General features: G+C 41.1%; 1 protein-coding gene across 26 annotated transcripts in view; it reads right to left on the bottom strand.

The window, feature by feature from the left end:
* NRXN1 (neurexin 1) overlaps positions 1–23,471 on the bottom strand; it is a 1,113,724-nt gene that overhangs the window by 394,680 nt on the left and 695,573 nt on the right. Inside the window, exon 1 of one of the 26 annotated variants that reach the window (XM_078056593.1) lies at positions 14,740–16,036. The exons of 22 other annotated variants lie outside the window; for them this stretch is intronic. In XM_078056593.1, the coding sequence (XP_077912719.1) occupies positions 14,740–14,989 (250 nt within the window). In that variant the 5' untranslated portion in view covers positions 14,990–16,036. Of the gene's footprint in view, positions 1–14,739; positions 16,037–23,471 lie in introns of those variants that run through there. 3 more of the 26 variants (XM_078056592.1, XM_078056596.1, XM_078056595.1) reach the window with 3 other exon arrangements.

Below are 23,471 nucleotides of genomic sequence, written 5' to 3'. Positions count from 1 at the left end.
TTCAATAAAGACAAGGACTGTCACTTTTATCGCATTTTAGAAAGGTCATCTAGCCAGCAACCGGTAGACTCCAAATTTCTTGCTCTTTTAACATATACAACAGATTTTAATGAAAGCTATCAAGACACTAAAGAATGAATCTTTAATGGTGGAATCACAGGCAATGGGAGAAATATTTAGATGTTTCAGGCTATTTATATGGCTCAAATTATCGTACACTGTTGACTGTAACTAGCTTTAAAGTCAATTCCAAATAACAGTATTGAACATATTATTGCTTCTATATAAAGATGCTTTCTATGAATCATTCTATAAACATTTCTATATCTTTGAGTATTTATTGTTGGACATTACGTTAGGTGGTAGAGGTGCAACAGATACCATACTCCCTGTCCTCAAAAATTTAATCTAGGGGAATTAGAGTGCTGCTTCGAAAATGTAGGCAATGTTTCTACAAACACGTACCTTGAATGTATCTCAGCATACTCTCTAAACTAACATACCACCTGGAAGCATTTACTTTCACCTAGCTGGAGAGATCTCTGCTTCAGGGGAATGCTGACCATCTTGCCAGCTGGGCATCATTTTTCATACTATTATAAGCAAAATACATTCCCAAACTGATACTCTCTTTGTAAATTTCTTGGCCATCTTTGTGAAGAATCAAATGCCTTAGTTATTAAGTCTTGACAGAATATCTCGATTTTCCAAGTGCTCTTAAATAATTCCATACAAGTAATTGGGGTATTTTAATTATATGTGGCTTCTTCTTACTGTCCATCTTTAAAAAAAAAAATAAAGCATTTGTTAAATGAAGATATGTTAAGCTAGAGTGCCTTCCCAGAGTTATGTATACTTTTTTGAGTTAGTTCAACAATGATAAAGAGGCAATAAGTTCATTCTTCGAGCTAGAATCCTCATTTATTTTCCAAAAGACAAACCCTAATAAGCAACAAGAAAATTAAACCATCACACTAATAAAACATATTAAAAGCCAATCTCTAATCTTGAACCATCTCACTGCAGGGGCCAAGGACAGGCTGCCCTAACATGCCACTTTTGCATATTGTTTATTTTAAATAAAAGTTACTTCAGAGACAGCCTGCGCAAAAGGACACTCAGACCCTCTCCGTTCCACTGAAAGTAGGAAATAAATCTCCCTTGTAAAAGGGAGGTAACCCCCTCGGGTACACTCTCAGGAGGTAACGAGATATCCTTATCACCAGAGAGAAGATATTCAGGGCCAGGAAAGCTGCAGTAAATAACCCTTGTTACTTTTTACTAATTTACTACCCCAGACCAAATTCTATTTAGAATTCTTTACTAATTGAAGCTCCCAAAGTTAAGTTTTCTTTGTCCTATCAATTCCTCACAGATTTATTGTCCCTTCATCTAAAAAGTATAAAAACTGCCTGCCTTGGTCATTTCTTTATTCATTATTTGGCCTCAATTTCATTACTGGGCCTTCGTGCACAAATAATAAGAGGTTGGTCTTGTTCTACTGTTAATCTGTTTCATGTAAACTTAATTCTTAGTCCAGCTGGAAGACTTGAAAGGTAGAGGAAACATTTTTCCTTCCCTTCATCATCAAATAAACTTTTTTTTTTTTTTAATTTATCTAAAGGGCCTCGATTCCTTCGTCCTTTTTCTACTAGCCCAGAAGATCAGGAAGACTTAGTTCTTTCAGTAGTTCCTTCCCAGATTCCCTGCTGAATCATCAGGCATACTCACCTCCTTGGGATTCTGAGGACAGTACCCACAGACCCTGTGCTCACCTATGCACATGGCAGAAGCAGCACTGGACTTTGGGAAGCAGCATGCTGTGTTTAAGTCCCGGCTCTGTCATTTATAAACATGTGAGCAAATCAGGCCACTTAAAGTTACCACGCCACAGTGTTTCCCCACCCGCAAAATGGGGCAACACCTGCCATGTGAGATTTACAGGCTTATTGTAGGTATCATGTAAGAAAAGCACATGAGAAACCTTTTTTTTTTTTTTTTTTAACAATTAAAAGCTCTACACATGTGAAAAGAGAAATGCAATGAAACATCTCCCCGACCACTAACAGGATATGGACCAGGTTCCTATAGAAATGTGAAGAGAAGGTAGATCTGTGCCTGTCTAGTCCATGGGATGTGTAGATGGGGTCTCTGGCAGGTCTGGAAAGCAGTGGTGGAGTGAAAAAGAGATGTGGCTCACATCTGCTGCGTGCTGCTTTAGGACTTGGAAGGCCTCCCTGCAGCATCTGAAAGAACAGGAGGCAGGCAGGTTGAATTCCAAAGCCCGAGGCTGCAGAATGCATTTGATGGTGTCTTTGAGGCCCTGTGTCCTTTGGTCGTCAGTAAAACAATGTCCCACCCCAAGTAGCAGGCCCTGATGAGTGCTGTTGATGGATGACTGGTCTCTGGATTCTTGGCACTTGTTGGAACACTGATTTGCCAGCAGAGAGTGCGCAAACCCCCACATTCTGGTAATAACCTAAATATCTGCATATTGTGAATGAGGAAGCTGAATGAAAGAAATCATATAAAAACAGAAAGTCCGTTCCCTACATATCCTTCCCCTCGCATTTTCTCTTTGCAGATGCAGGACTTTGAGCCGTGAGGATAGCAGGGCTTCCTAAAGGCAAGGGAAGGATGGAGCACCGCCCTGCTCTTGGGGGGCTTTTTGTCTCTCTGTGTGTCTTTCCATCGCTCAGGAATGTGTTCCTCTCTAGCAGCTTAAAGCCAGCGTCTAGCAAGCGCAGCATTGTGTTTTAGAGTTAAATGAAGAATCAGGTCTCTATAGAGATTGTGTCTCTGCTGAAAATTCTATCTCTGATTTCTAAACACCTACTCTGCCGTAGCGCAGACTGCCAAGGCACGTTCACTAGGGCCCTGTTTCGTGAATGGCAGGCGCTTCTTATGAAGAGTCTCCAGATTCTCCAAAATACTACGCTATGGAATGCATGAATGCATAAGGTGGGACTTAGACTCGTATGTCTTAAGCCCCAGAGGCGCCAGGCAATGCTTTCTCCTTTCTCTAAGAACACTCTTCATTATCTATTATCTATAAAGCATCTATCTTCATTTAGGGAAAACTCAAGCTACCTGGTTTCATAGATTAAACTTGTTGATGGCACTCACATACAGCAGTAAGAAAACCTTGGGGGAGGGGCAATAAAGACAATAACTTTGATCTTATCAACTGTTTATCTTAAACACATCTTGCTTGGACTGAAATACTCTGTTGATATCACCTCAAAGCATTTCTTCACACTATGGGGTGTGGAACTAATGGGTCACTCCATGAAGTGATTCTATCTCAAAGTCTGCATCATCCCAGGTGATCACATGCCTGAAATAAATTTGCTTCCAACTATCATGAAATAAATTTGCTTCCAACTATCATGAAATTTTGCCTACTACACACTCCCTAAGATAGCCTCTTTTTAGAAAGGATTAAAAAAAAAAAAAAAAAATCAAGCCTGGATATTAAGTTCCTGTTAAAACATTCATTTATTTTAAGAAATTGGCTAGCTATCTTTCAAAAATAGGTGATTAAATTACAGTTGCTGGGCATTTTCATTTGATTTAGTATTCTCAAATGCTTATGCTGTTTAAATGCTAGACTCTTAGCATTTGGCTACAGCATAAGCAAAGTGGCCACAGTAAAAGAAGTGACATAGCGATTCTGGGCCAGGAAATACTGTTTCTCTTACCGAAATCTCTTTCAGCTGTAATATAGCCAGGTAAAGTTGGCTTTGCCTTTGCTGACATTTTCAGAGGCTGATTAGGCAAAAAAAAGTAGAATCATTTTCCTAAGATTCTCCTCATCAATGCTCTCTCCTTCCTTACCCTATCTTAAGGAGTCCTAATCTAAATTCAAAACAAAACTTCGAAAGAAAACAAAGTTCCACCCTAAGATGCATCAATAGCCTTTGTGGTTCAGCCCTGCTACAGGTTTCCTGGTTTAACTCCCCAAGGGAAAGAGGGCATAAAAACTGTTGGTTTTATGTATAATATCCTCTTGTTAATATCTGTGCCATCCTTTTTTGGATGAATCAAATGCCAGGAAAGGATTTCGATTTCAACCCCTTGTCTTTATGTACGTAATCCACCAAGTCAGTCTGGCATGATGAGAAGACAATCTATTTTAAAAGACTCTGAGGACAGTCCTGTTTATAACTAACTTCAACCCTTTCTGGATTTTTCCTTAATGGAGTGCAGAGCCAAGAAGACCCACTGTTGGAGAGAGGTTAATCTGTTAGTTGAAGAGCAGCCACAATTTATCAGGTCCTGTGCCAGAGGATTACATAAAGTCGTCTTAACAACAACCCTACAGAGTAGAGATTATAGGCTCTACTTTACTCTTGAGGAGGAAAATTTTACTCTTGAGGCACAGAAAGGTTTAGAAACTTGCCCAAAGTCAGTTAATTAGTGGATACAAGGAGACCTAAAAGAGTAATCCTTCATCTCGCTACAGAATTCCCAGAATTTCTGTGGTGTTAATATAAACAAACAAAAAATCTTTAAGAAAAATGTAGCTAAGAGACTCAAACTCCAAAGCGTTTACCACCTTTTCTGAACGATGCCCCAACTTACAGTCTAATTAGAAGTGAGTGGAAGAAATGCTTAAATTTTTTATGTATGTCATATAATACCATGCATACATAACCAAAACAATTTGATTTTTAAAATATTCAAGGTTTCATATTTTAGAAATCATAATTAAAATCAGGATAAATACTCAGAGTAGTTCATTAATTGTCAGTCTTTTCTCTATACCCTGCCTTTAAAACTATACAATTTTATGTAACCATTTATAGGAGTCTTTTCATCTCATAAGACTACAATCACGTAATCAGATAAAATGCAACTATTCATTCTTAATTGTAAATCATGGCTGCACTTGCAAATTAGTCTATTATCACAGCAGATCTATCAATTTGGTGGGGAATGTATTTTCCTACTAGAATGAAAGAAGTTAATAAACATTAATAAGCATCTTAAATCAATCACTCCTTTACTCTTGATGTGGTGGTGGATATTGAGATTAATAAGTCAGTCAAAACAAAGTGATGAGGAAGGGAGGCACAAGGAAGCCTACTGATGCCCTGTGTAGTTAAAAAAACACGTTGCTTAAAAACAAATTGGAAGATAAGGAGGAGGCTCTAAACCTTCATCGAATGACTCATTGGAAATTAAACAAAGTAAATCCAGATAGTCATCCTTGGTTGGTCCCCTATGTACTGCTGGTGATAAGAGCTGGAGGAGAAAACAAAATGCTCAGTCAGGATAAATTACATTTGTTGGTAGCAAAATGTAAGGGTTAAGAGCATGGGCTTCCGAGTGAGCCTGCTTGGGTTTAAATCCAGGCCCCAGAACTTTAGTTTTTATAACCTTGTCATTTCTTAACCTTGGTATGCCTTAATATCCTTCTGTGTAGAATGGGAGATTGATAAAACCTACCGCATGGAATGCTGAGGATTAACTGAGTTGATATTTCGTTAAGGGATTAAAACAGCACCTGATGTATAACAAGCACTAAGTGATTAGTCAATAAATAAATGATGTCATTAGCCATTTACTACCACTTTCATAGCCCTAGTTCTTTCTCTGTGCAGCCTTTTTACTGGGATGGAATAAGAAATAGTGAAATACCTCTACAGTATTTAAGTCACTTCCTTACTATAAGGCGAGAGCTGAGTTAATTTCTTTTGTAAAGATAATTAAAATTTTTATTTTATTAAAAAGTAAAAGCAAAGTTTTATGTTTAAAAGTAAGATTACTGAGGCAAAGGTTTTATTGCTGGCAAGTACAAATAGACTATTGTCATATATTTCAATCTTGTAGGCACCCAGACAATCAATACCTTGTGCATATACGAAAATATAGGCTTCTGTATAAAGATGTTTATCAGAAATCCATCTGCAGCATTCCACTTCTGATTATGGTATAAGTTGTCCATCACAGAATCAAAACTTCTATTATCACATTTAGGACAAGTCCCAAGGAGAGGAATAAATGGGGAAACCAAATACATTATTTGCATATATAACAGCGTGTCCAGTTAACCACTGTGCTGACAGAGATATATTTATTGTTCATCTTATTCCAGCATATGTTACCAGTCTGACAGTAGCCATGAAAAATAACTGATACAGCGTATTGCAATTTTGAAAATGTTAAAGGTACACTTCAAGAGGTTAAGTCTAGAGTGTTGAGGAAAATTTCATTACTTCAACTTTGGAGAGGTGTAATGTAGAAAATGATCAACTTCCAATGAGTATGTTAGGGCATAACTAGTCCAACATGGCAAGACTCTCGGAAGTCAATGTGGAATTTCTATAATACACCTTGTAGGCAAAAGTTCCGAGGTATTTAAACTTGTCATGCTCCAGTATTATTTCTCTATGCCAGATTGAAACATATATGATAATGAAAAGGTAACGACATACAATGCCATAGACACAAACTAGAGCATTTATCAGATTAACAAAAGCAAGATGTTAAAAAATTGGACAGATTAATTCACCAGGAAAGCTACACACTTCTTTAAGCATCTTGCTGCATACCCAAATAAAAGTGCTAACTGGATACTCTTGGAATACTATGACACTGAACTTCCCTATTTGCCCTGAACATATTTTTTTAGAACAGCATCACAATCACTCAGAGTGATGTGCTTTATGCTTTATCCACCCTGTAAATAATTCAATCTTAAAGTAAAATTAGACATTTCAGAATCCAAACTCATCTCAGTTTTAAGAAGCATCAAAAGCACCACTTCTGTTTAGCAGCCCTGAATCCTGTAGTCATCTAGAAAAATATGTCATGATGACCAGATGGTAACTAATAGCCAAGACAGGCTGAACCACATAAATAATTACACGTACCACTGTTAGTCCAATGGCAACTCATATAATCAAAACAACTGTGCAGAACTGATGTCCAAGTCAGTAAATGTCACTGCCATGTATTTTACCACACATTAAAAATCACTTCTTTACCATTTACTTAAACGTCTTATTTCTAGTTGCTAATTTTCAGAGGTATTTCATAATACTTTTTCTCACCAGTAGAGTTATATGAAAAAAAAAACAACATGTACACAAACACATAACAAAGTCCATAATGTGGGTCACATTATATAACACATTTAAACTACAGATCCCATAACTAAAAAGGGTCTAATACTTTTACTCTCTCTCTCTCTCTCTCTCACACACACACACACACAGCTATCAGATTCATATAAGCTTCATGTAAAACTTGATATGTACATAACCATGTATCTTGCAAGTACCCTGGAGAAATACCTTTCTACGTTACCTTAGTTCCAATCCACAAATCCCACAGATATCAAGTTCACAAAAATGACAGACACAGCAGTTTCTTCTTATCTACCTGTATATTTAGTGATTAACACAAAGTTTGCTTAGGGATCATCATCTTTTAGTCATGAAGTATTTTATTATCATCATCATCATTTGATTAATGTTCTTTATCACTGTCTAAGTATAATGCTTTAAGTTGAATTTGAAAATATCCCTCATTTATTAATCCCTCCCCATCCTACTACCTATTTTCAGCTAAGTATCAAAATGTAGTATTAACTAAAATTTCTTCCACTAGAATGGAGATACAAATTTCACATATATAGTCACTTACAATTCTTAATAACTGTATTAGTTAGCTACCTTTTCTCGGCCAATTTTATTCTTAATGAAGAAACTTCTTTTTTTTTGAGAAGTGAATTGGAAAATGACGACACTGGGACAAAATTCAGGTCTCCTAAATTTAAATGCAGTATTAAAAAAAAAGAAACCTTGCCTCTTATCATATTGTAGTGGAAAAGCAAAAGTACTGCGGATACTTATTAATTAAGTGACCCTGGCAGAATCATCGCCTCTCTAAATCTGTTTCCCTGTCAGCAAAATTGTGATCATAAGCCCTGCCAGGGTTATGATGATGATTAAATGAGACACTTTAAATGACGGCTCTGTGGATATATATATTTAAAATATAGCTGTTTTTACTAAGTTTCTGTCTAAAGCTTGAGGGAATTCATTGTTATATGGTCAACATTGAAAAAATTCTTGCATTTTGTGAGAGAAAGGAATATTTAAAAGGCTATTAACAATTTCTGTATAGGGAGATATTCTACACCCCACACAGACCCAAAAGAACTGGGAAAAAGGACCAAGTAAAGGAAGAGGGTGCTTTTCTAAGAGATATTCCTTAAGACCTCGGCTGAGTGGCAAGTCCTAGGCAAGCACCCTGAGCCTGGCCCCCCCATCATGGTTCCTGTGCACCTAAGTAAGCCACCTCTAAGTAATGAGGAGGACAACTGGAGGGCTGAGGGGACCTAAATACAATTTTTGCAAAAATATCTCCAGTTACAGTATGTTTACAATCAATAAGCCTCCGGGAAAAGACAACAGGAGTATGAGGATTTTAAGAGATTCTTTTTATCAAAGGAAACTTGGAACTGACAGTTGGAAATGATTTTAGTCCAATTTAAAAATTATGTATATGAATGACTAAACAATATAAAAAGCCATGCTCAACATTATCATTAAGGTCATAGCCCATCAGAAAACCGATTGTGTCTTTCATTTAGAAGAGACACAGGATATAGTGTAAAATGAGGCAGGGACAGCTGTCTCTGAGGATGAACAACATAACTGGCTGAATCAGAACTAGAATCCAAGTCTCCCGATTTCAAGTCTGTTTTTTCCACTTCATGTGTCTTCTCTCTGATATCTCTTCTAATTTTTTTTAAATTTTATTTTATCCTGGTAAGAACACTTAACACAACATCTGCCGGCTTAACAAATTTTTAAGTGTGCGACACAGTATTGTTACTCTAAGCACAAGGCCGTACGGCAGATACGTAGAACTTATTCATCTTGTACAACTGAAACTTCATGCCTGCTGATTAGCGACTCCCCACTTCCTCTTGTTCCCAGCTCCTGGCAACCACCATTCCCTTCCCTCATTCTAGGAGTTTGACTGTTTTAGATGCCACATATAAGGGGAGCATTTATCTTTCTGTGACTGGCTTATTTCACTCAGCATAACGTCCTCAAGGTTCACCCATGATACACTGAAGAAGTATGGTCTTTTTTTTAAGGTTGAATAATATTCCATTATCTGCATGTACTGCATTTTCTTTATCCATTCAATCAAAACCACAATGAGATATCACCTTATACCTTTTAGGATGACTATTATCAAAAAGACAACAAATTTAATGAGGATGTAGGGAAACCGGAACCCTTGTATACTGTTGGTAGGAATGCAAAGTGGTGCAGCCATTGTGAAAAACAGAATGGAATTTCTTTAAAAGAAGAACACACGTACACACACACATGCACAAAACAAAACAACAACCAAAAAACTACCATATGATCCAGCAATCCCACTTCTTTAGATCCAAAAGATCTAAAATCAGGATTCTGAAGAGATATTCGCATTCCCATGTTCATTGGAGCACTCCTAAAAATAGCCAAGATGTGTAAACTAACTAAATGTCTAATTTTTTTAAACAAACATTTATTTGGGGCCTATTATAGTCTGGGTATTCATCAAATCCATGGTCTCATTTATTCTTCACTGAGTTATAACTCATATTTTAATTTTATGGATTGAGAAAACGATCTTAGTGAGGACAAGTAGTTTAGTAAATTTATACAAGGTTGGTAAGTGGCAGCGGCTAAATTTTCAAGTAGATACGTGTCTGTGAATTATCTTCACCAGACCAAGCTGCCTCAATAGTTTTTGTAGTAGTTTGAATTTAAGTCAAGAAGCCCCTGTATTAAATACATTTGCAAAACCAAACTTACCTCTATTTGAAAAATAAAAGACTTCCTGTTTTGTTAGAAATATATGCAACTTAGTGAAAAGCAATTGTGCAAGAAGCTCTTTCTAGAACATTAATATTAAAGGACAATATAATGTAATGTAGATAAAATCCACTATGTTGATGTTTTTATCAGATCGTTTCATGTTGAGTCCCAGATGACTGCCACACATACACAAACTTGTTTTTTGCATTTATGCTCAGAGGCTACTTGTTTTTACAGAACAAGGTTTGTTTCTTTGCTTAATGATTAACTCTTTCTAACAATAGCTTGGATTTTTTAAAACTAAATTGCAAACTTTCTGATGGTCCTGCCATGGGTACCTTGCTCCTCCTCTCTTACCTCTATTCCATTATCCCAATTATTATCTGGCCTTCCACAGTACCTGATGCACGAACACAAAAACACGCACATACTATGTATTTTCTGAAGGAATGGATGGACAATCCAAAAAATAAATATATTAAGGTTGGGGGCAACCAAAAATTACCCGAGAATCTTGGATTAGTTGGACCATGACTGATTCAAAGCTTCTTCTAGAAATATTAGCTGACCATCTTACCTAAAATAGCATTGCAGTGATGCATATTTTTGTCCAAAAAGCCAATGTAAGAAAGAGGTGTGGGGTAGAAATGTCTATTTCAGCTGAATATTCATAGCCAAAAATGTTTTGGGTCACACGTATGAATTAATTACTAGAAAAGCTAAATTTTTCTTCAACACTAAGTATATTGCAATAGGTTGCAACTCTCTTGGTTGATAGACAAAGGAGCAAAGGGATCACTGTATCATACAGCAACTTACATCTCAGAAAAACAAAAGAAAAACAAAACCCTCCTCAGCAGAATCAATGAAGTGAGCAGTGGGACATCAGTGAGGTGACCATCAGCCTCTCGTACAGTATTCATTCTTGTTAACACATGTTGGAAGCAAAATGCTAGGCTTTGGTCCTTGCAATGATTTCTTCTCCAAGAGATCAACCATTAAAGCCCATGGTGGACCCTTTCAGCTGCTCTGGGCTTTGGGCCATGAAGCCTTGATTCTAACTCCTCTTTGACTTTGATCAGAGATTTGGCTTCATTTTTCGGTACTCCTACGGTATGCCTCAGTACCCTTACAAGGAAAATGTTATTCTAACTCCCTCCAAGACCGACAGCTCCTCTTAGAAGTTAGTGTATGTACAGAAGTGCCTCAGAAAGAGAAATGTTATAAATTCAAGATATAATTATTATTCTTATATAACAGCATTGGGCTACTTCAATTACAAACCACACTTTTAAAATCTGTTAACATTCCCTTCTGGGAAAGCCCTTTTGCCCTTTAATATTATAAGCTAATCATGACAGTATAATTTCTGGAGCTCATATTTGTGGGAGGAGAACGGCTAGCCCTGGTGTGCTCAGTTGTGTGATGGCTTTCTCCTTCCTTTATCTCCTGAAATTACTGAGAGGTTCTAAGCTAATTTCTGAAAGTATGCAGAGGTTCCCAGGAAAGCCAGGAGAAGAGATGGGAACCCGAGCACTGTGCTGACATCATTCTATGCTTGGCACGTATAGCACATCACTAAAGAAATACTAACTGAACACACTGGTCTATTCTGAACTCTCGCTGCTTTAAGTAGCATTCTTAATTATAAGCAAGCTTGCTTTTTATCATTAACAGTCATACAATTCTCTGTTTTTTTAAATGAAAATATAATTTTTTATGGAGGTATTCTCATCACTTATATTTTTAAGTACATGCAAAATAAAATGGATTCTGCGGTGATCTCAAAACCTGCTTCTCATATGCATTTTTTAAAAAAATCCTCATCATAATCTCTGCAACTGGGTCAGCTTGCAAAAAGATGCTCAGGGTAGCCATGAGCGCTTTCAGCACCCTGCAATCCTTGTAAGTGACACCTCATAATAGTGCAAATGAAGCATGGCAAGATGAGAAAATGAAGAAGAATGAACCTGGATAGTCAACCCAGCAGTTTTCAAAACATAGAGGGTACACTCAATTTTATTCCCTAAAATAACACATGATTTTTCTTTTACACATTCAAGCATATACATGCTTTCCCTATTATGAGAAAAAATGCTTATGACTCCAAGAAATTCTAATACAAAAAGCCAGGCTGGCCGATTTGTTCATCAACATATGTATGTTTTCAGTAGTCTCAGATTTTGAACTAAACCTCATTTACACCTGCCTTGATTTTCAGCTACGAATTTATCATATTGTCATTCACCTTTGGTCTTCCCCTTCACCCTCGTCTATTAGGCTCAAAGATTATTTCCTTGTGGGTCCTTAGCCTAATTAGCTGAATATTCAGGCAGTTTATTGACCCAAGAAATTCAACATCACCTCTTTCTTACTAGGTTTCTTTTAAGCCACCACCCTGCCTGCCCTGCTCTCAGCCCCTCTGCATTCCCACCTTACATCTCTCCATCTTATTTCATCCCTAATGTTCCTTGATTGTTCTCTAGCCAGAGTTAATTCCCTCTTTTCAAGGAAGGAAAGGGATGAAGTATGAAAGATTCACGGCAGCTTTTATTTGGAGGAGGCTGGCTACTGACAGGTAAGTTTGTTACTCTGATTAAAAAAAAAAAAAAAAAAAAAGGGAATCAGAAATCTTCCTCCAGAAGTATGTGTAAGGAGGGTGGGGAGAGTTTCAAAAACAAATATGATCATACAACCTTCAAAAAGGAAAGAGAAAGTTCTCTGACCCAAAAGAATAATACCAACCACTGTTCACGTACAGTTTTCTCCACTATCTTCTATCCTTTCCTTTTTTCAATGATAGGTGCGCCTAGTTTTTCATTCACATACAGAGACAATCACTGTATTCTGGAGGGGAAGAAATGTTTGTAAAGACCAGCAGACGGCGCCTGACTGGGGCAGGAGCTGCGGTGGGAAGGGCAAAGGAGTGCCGGCTCTGCGGCAGGGCCCCTCGGTGTTCGCCTCTCTCCATTTCCCCAGGGTGCTCCCCATTCAGCTGCCTCAGCCCTTGGGAGAGGCAGAGCCACAGAAAAGGAGAAGTTAATATGCATATGAGATGATTAGCCAAGCACTACCCACTGCCACAATTAGGCGCCCCACCCCCTCGCATACCCCCATCTGGCTCACCTCACCCACCCACTCTATGTCTGCCCCTTCTGCACCCTGACTTGCCTCCCTCCCACGGGGCTCACACAATTTTGCACAAAGGCAGGGCAGTGGGTGGGAACAGCACCCAGGTAAAAGGAGCAGCAAGGTCCTGGAATACTGTGAGCAAGTGGTGAGAGCAGCAGAAACTCCTTACGGTTTCAGGGGGATCTAGCCTTTCTGTTATTCTCAGCTAAGAAGCCCAGGTGTGGGGCATCACTCCTCTCCATCCTAGCCACTCTGAACTAGAGAAAATTCTTGAGAGGAACCTGAGGGAAGGAAGGGAAGGGGTTCCTAGGACCCACAGCGAGGTGTGTCTCTAAGCCACTCCTAAAGAGGTGTCAAGAGAATTTGTTCTCTCTTCAGTTGGGTTAAGCCAGCTCCTCATCTCTAACCAGAATTGTCCCCAGGTAGGAAGCCTGTCCCTGGGGAAGAGGACTGTCCTGGTATAAGCAGCAGCTGCTCTGGGGAGAAGATTTACCTAAGCAGAGGGGCAAAGGATGGAAAGCTGAACCGAGTCTGAAAGAGGAAGGGGCCCTGCAGGGAAAGGGTGGAGGGAGGGATTTAAGTCTCCACAACTTTCACCCTGCCTTTTCAAGTAGCAGACTTGACACTGGGAGAGAAGAAACACAGGTAGTAGTGGGAAAGACTCACAAAAACAGTTTGATGTTTTATTTATTGGCAGTTCAGGGAATCTGAAACAGGCACTTATCTGAAAACGAGAGGAACCTGGCCTTAACATTGTTGGCCGCTCTGGAGAAGAAACCTACCAGCCAAGGCTCTTCTCCACACTCTGCTCTTTACAAAGGAACCTGGGGTCAGGAGAATAGTTTCCCTCTACTCTAACTTCTCCTCCAGGCAGACCTCCTGGCTTAGACCGGCCAGCACTGACCCACCTGCCCTCTCTGGAAAGCACTCAACTCTTGAGTAAGAAGGAAGCAGGACCTCCCTCATCCCAACAGCCTTCAGACAGGATCCGGGGAGATGGGTTTGGGTAGCTGCTCTGTTTAAAAAATAACTCTGCTCTGTTTAAAAAATAACTCAGTCCAATCACCAAGAAAGAGAAGTGTTATTTGTGTAGGTGGGTGGAGTAAAGGCAATGGTGTTCAAAGGTCCCCCCGGAGCCTGGCAGGGGGCTGGCCGGCCCTGGAGAGGGTGCCTCGGGGACTCTCCTACCTTCTCCAATTAAGGGAAGAGGTGGGGGCAAAAGCAATTGGCAGCGTGCTGAGTGAGTCCTGGGACCAACCGCTTCACTGTCACTGCGGTCCGGGCACACTTTGAAGGAATGTACAGGCTGGAACCTCTCCCTCCCCCAGGCCTGGGAAAATGGGCAGGAGGTGGGGCAGAACACACAGCACAGACAAAAGGTTCTGCAGAGCCCTCCTCTCTGTGGCGCCCAGGTCCCTCGGCTGAGCGCGGCGCCCCATCCGGCCACACCGAGTGACCTTCTGGCTAGTAACGCCCCCTTCCCGCGGGGCCCAGGCGCCCGGCCAGGGATGGTCCTTTAATAGGTGCCCACATCTTTTCTCCTGGCACCCCGACAAGAAACGCCCCTCCCACCCCTCACCACAAACACCCGCGACGCCTTCCCCCAGCCCCTTTCTATTGTCTTCAAAGAGATAAGTGGCTCCCACCAAACACACCCAATTGCACCTCCCTTTCTCGCGCTCCCATTTCTCTGAGCCTTAGGGGCCGGGAAGCGAGCGCAGGGTTGAAAGGGAGAGAGGGAGTAACCCGCGAGAACTTGGCACCTCAGACCCACCGTGTCCGCCTCGCAAGGATGCCGGTGACCTGTAGATTGCAATAGGCACTGAATGATGCTTGCTGCTGCCATGGAAATGGTGGATGTGGTGCGCTCCCAAACTGGACGCCCCCCATGCCACTCCTAGGAGGCCGCTGAGGGTGAGCGGGACTATCCAGAGCAGGGCCAGGCGCCCCCCTGCGCCGCCGCCGCCGCCGCCGCCCCCGGGCGAGCCCAGCTCGGCGCCGCACCGGAGCATCCTCTGGTACATGGCGGGGCGCCCGCCGAGGGGCAGCCGCCGCGGGAGGCAAAGTTTGGGGCGCGGGGAGGGGAGAGGGAGCCGGGGAGCGGGCGGCTCCGGGTGGGCTGAGGGGCCGGCCGCCTCACCGCGCCAGGGCACCCATCCTCTCCCTCCTTCGGACAGTCTTCTCGGGGTCCTGGAGTCCGCCGTGCCTTGCACCCCAAAGAATCCGAAACATAGCCGAGGCAAATGCAGCTGATGGGGGGCTTGTCCGGGAAGGCAGCCCCGGGGAACAGCGAGCGCGGAGCGAGCGGCTGCTCCCAGATTTCCGGGGCTCCAGGTTCTCGAGAGATACTCCCAAAGAGTTTCGGGCGAGAGTGCGTGCCGGGGGGGTGGGGAGCGGGGAAATTGTTTAAAGCTCCTCCCGGAGGGTCCTCACTTCTACATGACAGCCATCCACCGCGAATCCACTAGGTAAATCCATTTAGCATTGTGTGTGGGGACTGGGGAGGCCACTTCGCCGGCCCAACCTCCTTTCAAGGGAGAAGCAGACCCCATGGAATCGAGGCACCCCTTCCCTCCATTCAGCCCCGGCCGGCTCGCCGGATCGCGCCAGCCTCCCCCGGGCAGCGCGCGGAGCAGCGGCTCGCATCGCCTGCTCCCGAGGCAATCTCCGCGTCCGCCGCCTCCTGACACTTACGCCCGGCGAGGGGTTCAGAGGGAAGAGTGCACCCTTATGAAGGAAGCGGGGATCGAACAGGGGAAAGAGAGCGGAGGAAAAGAAGAAGCAGACGAAGGAGGGGGGTGGGAGGGAGAAGAAAAGAAAAAGAAAAAAGAGAAAAGAAAAGAAAAGGAAAAAACCACACACGCTGGCGAAGCGAGGGGCTCTATGCAAATCTGCAGTCTCCAAACAGCAAATCACTGAAGCTCGGATGCAATGCAGAGGACGAGCCTATGTAACGAGGGAGGCTGGTCTAGCTTCCCACAGAAATCGCCCTGCTTTGCCTCTCATGCATTCTCCACACATCAAAGGGACACGTGTACCGCGATGCGGGGAACACCTAAAAAGCAACTCTCCCTCCTCTGCCAGGTGATCCCTCCGTCTGAATTACAACGGCAAATGGCACCCTTCCCCTACCCCTATGGTTTAGATGTAACCAGTGTCTTGAGAGCTCTTAAAAGGGAAAGAATTCGGCTCTTTTTATTGGACCAAACTTGTTCTGCCAGGTGTTCAAACCCAATCGGCTAAATATGGTTTGACACCATCTACTCAAGTATCAGTTTTGGTGATCTGTTAATTACACATATTACTCATAACAAAGAGTCCTGGTTCCCACTACAATACCATATCTCATATAAGGCAGTGGAAGTGCAGGGAACCAAAATACATGAGGAGGAGAAAAAAAAATGAGTGAATTTGGCAGCCAAGGAAGAGACAGAAAAAGAATGAAAGAGAGGAAGGAGACAGGTGGTAAAGAGGAAGAAAGCAGAGAGAAACAGTGTGAATGAAACTGCTTGTACTTCAAACATTTGGGGGATATTTAGGAACCCTCAAGATCCCTACAGAAGCCCAGCTGTGATGGTGTTTTGTAAGGGTGGAGTTCTGCCTTTCTCTCACCCTTTCTCATAAGGAAAATAGCAATAGGAAACAAAAATTCCTAAATCTAGTGCCTCCAAGGAAGAGAGGACATTTATATCCCATGGGTGACATGCAGCATCTTTAACTGAAAGCTGCATGTCCTGGATGAGAGACCAGCAAAGCCAACACACACCTATGAGTAAAAATCTAGGACGGCAAGTGGAGTTGGCAAGGAGACCACAGTCACTGGAAGCTAGCAGATACAATTTAGGACTACGACTGAAATACTTCCCTGGTTTCCAAAAGATGATAAAAACTATGACATGTCTAGTGGCTGAACATTTTTTGTCTTTATTCCTACCTAAAAACAGAGGAAAACAACTCTGATAAAGCACTACTTCTCACAGGCTCCTCACTGTCTATATAATCCCTTAGATCAACAAATACGAAGTCATGTATTGGGGGCAAAAAAAGGAATACTAGGAGGATTTGATTCAAATCAGCCACTCATGGAAGTGGTCATTTAGACTTGTATATTGCATCCTAGTTCATTCAGAGTCACCCTGGCTGTCCAGGGGCCAAGAAATCAAATCTGTAGCAATCCAGCATCTCTTGTTCCTGTCAAGATTATGTGATTCTACTAAAAAATAATAATTCTTCAGTACTTCACTGAATTGAAATGGCTTAGCATGCTAGAGAATGTTTTCATCTACTTAAATACACCATGTCTCCCAACTTCCCACAGCTGTTCAAAGAGCAACAGAACCCAAATTCAGCACCTTGCACTGTGTACTGTTCCCAACCCATATCCCCGGGCCATTTCCTCTTGATTTTGTTATTTTTTAGCATGTGTACTTTAATTCATTAGCCAAGGGTTGTGCATATTCATTTTTAATATATCAAGTAAGCTTCAAAAGGAAAAGAAGAGGAAAATCATCCCAACAGTATGGTTTTAAGCCTCTAGGTAATATTCTGATCGTGACATCTCATAGTGTTAGTATGGACAGAGCACTGGATTAGGAGGTAGGAAACCTGGGCTGCATTCTTGGCCCTGCCATTTACTGGTTATGTCATATTAGTCACTTAGCCTCTCCCTGAGGCTCCGTGGCTTCCTTTATAAAATAGTCATGTTCCTATCTTTCCTAACAGTCCCACAGGGCAGGAAGGCTATAATGCAATATTTAATGTGAGAGTACTTTAAAATATATCAAACGCCCCCCACAATTGAGGCATTATGTCTCTGCTCCCATATGGGTGTAAAATAGTCGAGCCTGCACAGTTCTTCAGTTCCTTTCCACTGACAGGAAATGTAGAGCATTGCATTGTTCTCCAATACCCTTGTATATGGTGTTGATCTGTCCCTGCCTCTCCAAATAGATGGTAGATTCCTGAAGGGGAGAGGAGTCAAGTCTTCATTTGTGCTCCCTCAAGTGCCAGGCATATGGGAAATGTAAGTTAGCCTCTTGGTGCCTACAGTCAATTCTCATTATTCATCGTGGTTATGGTCTATAAAGTCACTACTGGACAATGAATTAGAGAACACTGAACCACTGCCCCTAGGCATTGGGTTCCTACGAGCCTCTGGTCACAACACTTTCATCAACCGGTTAATATATAACCTTGTTTTATGTGGTTTTTTTTTCCTATTTAAAGACACCTTATTTAATATATTTGGGATCTCATTAACACTGGACTCGTCGTCAACCTCACTATAATTTAAGCCTGAATAAGGCTTAGGTGACATACCTATTGTCTCTGAAAGGCATACCACAGCTTTCTTATGCTTAGGAATGTTAGACAGAACCTGGGCACTATGGTTAAGGGCCATTTTAAACAGCAAAATCACCAAAACCGAAACCAAAACCAACAAAACACAAAAATGTGAAAAACATGCCACTAAACAGAGCACAAAAAGAGCCCTTGTTTATAGTATAAGAGCTGAAACAAGAAGGCGGAGCGTTCTCTTGTTTGACCTCTTCTGGGAGCTGGGTGTTAGGGACGGAAATTTCTGGCCACTCTGTGCGTGTCTGTTGCTGACCACCCTAGTGCCACTATTATTGATTTGGGAGTTACAAATTTTAGTGAAGGCGTGAATTCATATCTGTGGATAATGAGGATTTACTGTATTTGTTACTCTCTTAAAAAAAATAGAGAAAGATGGGGCTGGGATTTCGGAGAGTGACTTATATAGATTAAAGCCATAGGAGTAGAGTAAGTATGGAAGATTCTGGTGAACCTTCCCAAGAGCATTCAGTGAAGAAGAGGCTCTCCTGCCTGTCTTGTATTGTCTCGGGCCTAGGAGATAAAGGTAGTGTTAGGGAAAGGATAGGCCAGAAATCTCAGTTTTACTGGAGTCTCCAGAGCTAAAGAGGAGAGATCTACAGCTGCCTTGAAAGAAGACACCGTAGCTGCAGTTTTCAGGCATATGTCTAGGGCACCTCGGTGATACCTAGGGGCTTTGGGGGTGAACGCAGTGATGCTGATGCTGCCATATTCGGTACAAATAGTTGTAATTTGGTGGAATAAGGAGCAACTCTCTGTTGAAAAGGGAGAGAAGTCTCATGAACAAACTTTTGCCTAGTCTGGATGAATCAAATAGAGCTTGTGCTTACTCTTTATGTCTCTTCAGCTGGTCAGTCCTTGTGGTTGGAACTGCATTATTGAAAACAAACTGAGGCAGCATCCGACAAATTGTCAGTTGAGTTAGGAACTGGTTGGAGGAGACAGGGTGTTCGGCTGCCTGTAATTTACTCTTAAATATTTCAGCATAAACAGTGTAATATAAATGTGTGTTAGTGTTCTGTGTCCCAAGAGAGTCAGCTGCCTTCATCAGGAATTTATGCTCTGATGTCTCAGCCAGAATTACGGAAGCCAGAGGTAGCTTCTAGAAGCCTTGGCTATCATCATCTCCAATCATGATGTGGCTTTGCTCACTAATTACAATGTATTTTGAAAAAAAGGTTATTATTTGCGAAATAAATGGCTTCTCAATTGGTGTATTGGAGGTTAGGAATGGGTTCTCTTTTGTGAAATTATTAACATCCAAGATCAGTGGGTTAGCCAAAATATTTTACAGACATCTACTTGACTAGAGTTTGTGAATCTAAGAGGTCTTTCACCCTTTACCATAAGGAATGGTGCCGCAATAATAGTAATACTAAGAACTAACACATTTGTAACTGGCACAAGTCTGAGAGATGTAAACGTATTAGTTCATTTAATCCTCACAAAACCATAGGAAGTGGGTGCTATTTTTGATCCATATCAGATCCTAATTCTGACGGATGATGAGCTGGTCACTGCCATATTTGCAAAATCTTTTTTGTAAGACATTTTTTCATGTCTTTTTTTTTTTCATGTACCTAACAGAACCAAGAGCTGGAACTTCATCCACTTCCAGAACAGGCTATAAGATTTTGTGCCTACTTATTAATAAATGTCTGCTTCTGTAGCAGCAGGGTTTGCATTTTACATTCACTATGGCCCACACTTTTGGGAACTCTTGGAGGAGTGGTTAATGCTCCCCTGCCTCTAACCACTGTGGCTACTGAGATTTACCAAAAGAACCTAATAGCTGTACATGGAAAACTGTCCTAGGCCCACTCACAGCTGATAATCTGTAATGAACAAGAAGTCAGGTAGCCTAAGTTGGACAACAGTGTTAAGAAATGGGAGATGAGTCTGAAAGCTGAAGGGAGAAAAACAAAGGAAATGGAAGGAGAGAGAAGAGAGTGAGTGGAAGGGGGAGTGTGCAGAGAAATGGAAAAGGACAGGTCATTTCAAATTATTTTTTCCTATTTCAAAAATCAACCCTTCTGTCTCAAGAAGCAGGATGGTTGTCAGACACTTACAACTTTTTCGTGTTTTCCTTAAACTTAATTGGAAATTCTTACAGCTCAGTAGTAAGCTTTTTAAATAGAAAAGTAGACACTAAAAGCAGTAGAGGGGAAGTATATTAAAACCCACAGGCAGCACCAATTTTTTAAAAATTAAAAATGAGGAGAGTGTCTTGCATTTCACATTTCTACTAATGTCAGCACAATGAAAAGGCAAGAAGACCCCACATATCCGTCTACCTGCATTTCTGAGTTGGGACTGAGAGAGAATAAAGCGGTAAAGACTCAGGAGAGGGTGTCATCTGTGAAGCCGTGGAGACGAACCTCTGACCCTGTTTCCTTTCTGGGTTAGTGCAGGTCCTGTGGGCATTCTGAGAAAGGATCTGAATAGGAGAGCAGTAGTAGTGAGAGTAAAACCAAACCAACTGACCAACCGACCAAACAATGAAAACAAGAAAAAAAATACTGGGCTCAAAGCATCCCTGGAGACCCACAGATGTAATAATGTCACTGAAAAGTCAGGTTTATTTATGAAGTGTTTCCTTATCTGGAAGTGCGCTTTCATCTCCCACCACACATAATCCAGTCACAGATACAGATTGGTGAATTCCGTCAGCGTAGCTATTACCTGGAACCTCCCCACTGACATATCAAATGAGAGGGAGTAGTGGGAACCCAACACGATACCCAATTCACTCAAATTAAATTAAAGCCTGGATGTGCAGTTTGATTTGTAAAGCATGATTAGATTTATTCAAGCAAAGATAGTTGTGTTTAGGGCTGAAGTGTTTTATGATCTCTCTTTTCTCTTGACCTATTTAATAAAAATTTCATGTATGACATCCTACCTAAAATTTATTGGCTAGGCACCAAGGCAGGGTTATAGAAATTTCACTGCCACAGCATCTTTAAGTGTTGGGGGCATTCCTTGGGCATCAACCAATCATATGTCATCTCTCAATCATGGTCATTACAACTGTTTGTACATTTATTTCAGCCAACTTGTGTTGCTGACACACTCTTCCATAGGTTCATGCTATGTGATGTGAATATATTCATAACACAGTGGGAGAACATGGGGCTTGAGTGCCAGACTTGAGTTTGAGTTCATCGTTATTATTCATTTGACATTGGGTTTAATGGACCCTTGCCCCAGTTTCCTCACCTCTAAAATGATTATAACACTGTATGTAATGGAATTGGAATAGTTTCTAAAATATATTAAGCACTAAATAAAAGTTATTGTCATTTATTCATATGTACATGCTCTAGATCGGTGCTATAAACATAATGATAATGATCTGCATTGCGATTTCTTTTAAAAGACTTATTTATTTATTTGAGAGAGAGAGAGCATGGGGGGAGGGGCAGAGGGAGAGAGAATACTCAAGCATACTCTCTGCTGAGAGCAGATCCTGATGTGGGGCTTGATCCCAGGACCCTGAGATCATGACCTGAGCCAAAATCAAGAGTTGGCCGCTTAAGTGACTGAGCCACCCAGGCGCCCCTGTAATGTGATTTTTAATGTAGCCCTATTTCAAAGTCTTCCCTATTCAGTCTATAGTCCAGTTTGGCTACCTCCCCAATAATCTCTTAGTTTAGTCTCTGTGTCTCTGTGGTGCTCAAACTTTAGTGTCCTGGAGAATCACTAAAAGGATTTGTTACATCATAGATTGCTTTGCTTTTTTGATTCCCTTGCTATGTGGAGGTACAGACAATTTGCATTTTTAACAAGTTCCCAGATAATGCTTATACTGCAGGCCCAGGGGAACCAGATTTTCAGAACCACCAATCCATCTAAATGTCAAAGTCTTTGCCATAGGTTTTATTAACCAACACTGGACAAGTTTTCTAATTAAGCTCCTCACCAATAAAGTCACTTTCTTAGCAGTATACTCCACACAGACAAGTGCTGCTCCCAGAACTCCTCTTCAAAACATTCTTTAAAGACTTTAAGATGTGTACCATGTAACCCTACATGTCCTCATCTCACACCTTTCCTTTACTCTGCACAGAAAATAAATAAATTAATTAATTTTAAAAAGTTCTCTTCCATCTTATCTTTTGCATTTGAGCCCATCTTTGGTTGGCCTGGCCAGAGGCTAGAGGCAGGAACTCAGACACTACATGAGGGTTCAGTTCTGACTCTATTAACTTATTAGCCAAGTGGCCTTATGCAGGTTACTTAAACTCAGTTTTCTTACTTGGTGTAAAGGGGCTTGATAATTGTAGGGTTGTTGCAAAGATTAAATGAATTGACAGATGTAAAGTACTTAGGATAGTGTCTGGTACCTAGTATATATATGTATTAGCATGTACTTATTTTTAAATTTTATTTACTTACCTACTTTATTGAATAGGTTATTCTTTCCTCTTCTTTTATGATATGGGGAAATAAATCAGGAATGATGAGAATGTCTGTTTCCGTATAAAACCTGACACTGGCCATCCAAATAGTCCATCACCATAAAACAAACACACAACAAAAATACAAGTCCCTTTCAGGTCCTGTCTTATCAGGCCTCCTGTGTGTCCAGCATTGGCCAGAGGAAAGATCAGTGACCCAACCCAACAACCTGGGATCTGTCTGCCTGCACTCACCAGCATTCTGTCAAGTAGATCCATCACTGCAGAAGAAAGAAGCATGGGATTGTTGAGAACGGAGCTAGACTTGGCAAGACAACCACAAGGCAAGTTAGGGCGATATAAAAACTGACACATAATTTGCAAATTCCCTAGTAAATATAGATATCCAAATCCAGAACCAGACATCACACACAAATGACGAGTTCCATTCCCCGAATGCCCAAGCACTTAGAACATAAACCAATTCGATCTATCTTTATGAATATATGTTCTGGAATGTATACTGTCATTTTAGTGCACAGAAAGGAATTTAATCATGCAATTTGAATTGAATCTCTAAATAAGTTTATCTGGGATCTATAATCTAATCCCCTTTCAATTCAGGATAAATGTATTGGATCACACATTTTGTCAAGAATGATTTTTTGATGTTAGTACTACAGTTAAGTTAGTATGACTATCCCACTACAAATACCTGTTTTCCAGGTAAAGTCAAAGTCCTTTAACAAGG

The sequence above is a fragment of the Halichoerus grypus genome, chromosome 10, assembly GCF_964656455.1.
Source record: "Halichoerus grypus chromosome 10, mHalGry1.hap1.1, whole genome shotgun sequence".
Classification (NCBI taxonomy): domain Eukaryota; kingdom Metazoa; phylum Chordata; class Mammalia; order Carnivora; family Phocidae; genus Halichoerus; species Halichoerus grypus.
The sequence above is the reverse complement of the archived record's forward strand: the minus strand, read 5'-3'. Positions and strand labels throughout refer to the sequence as shown.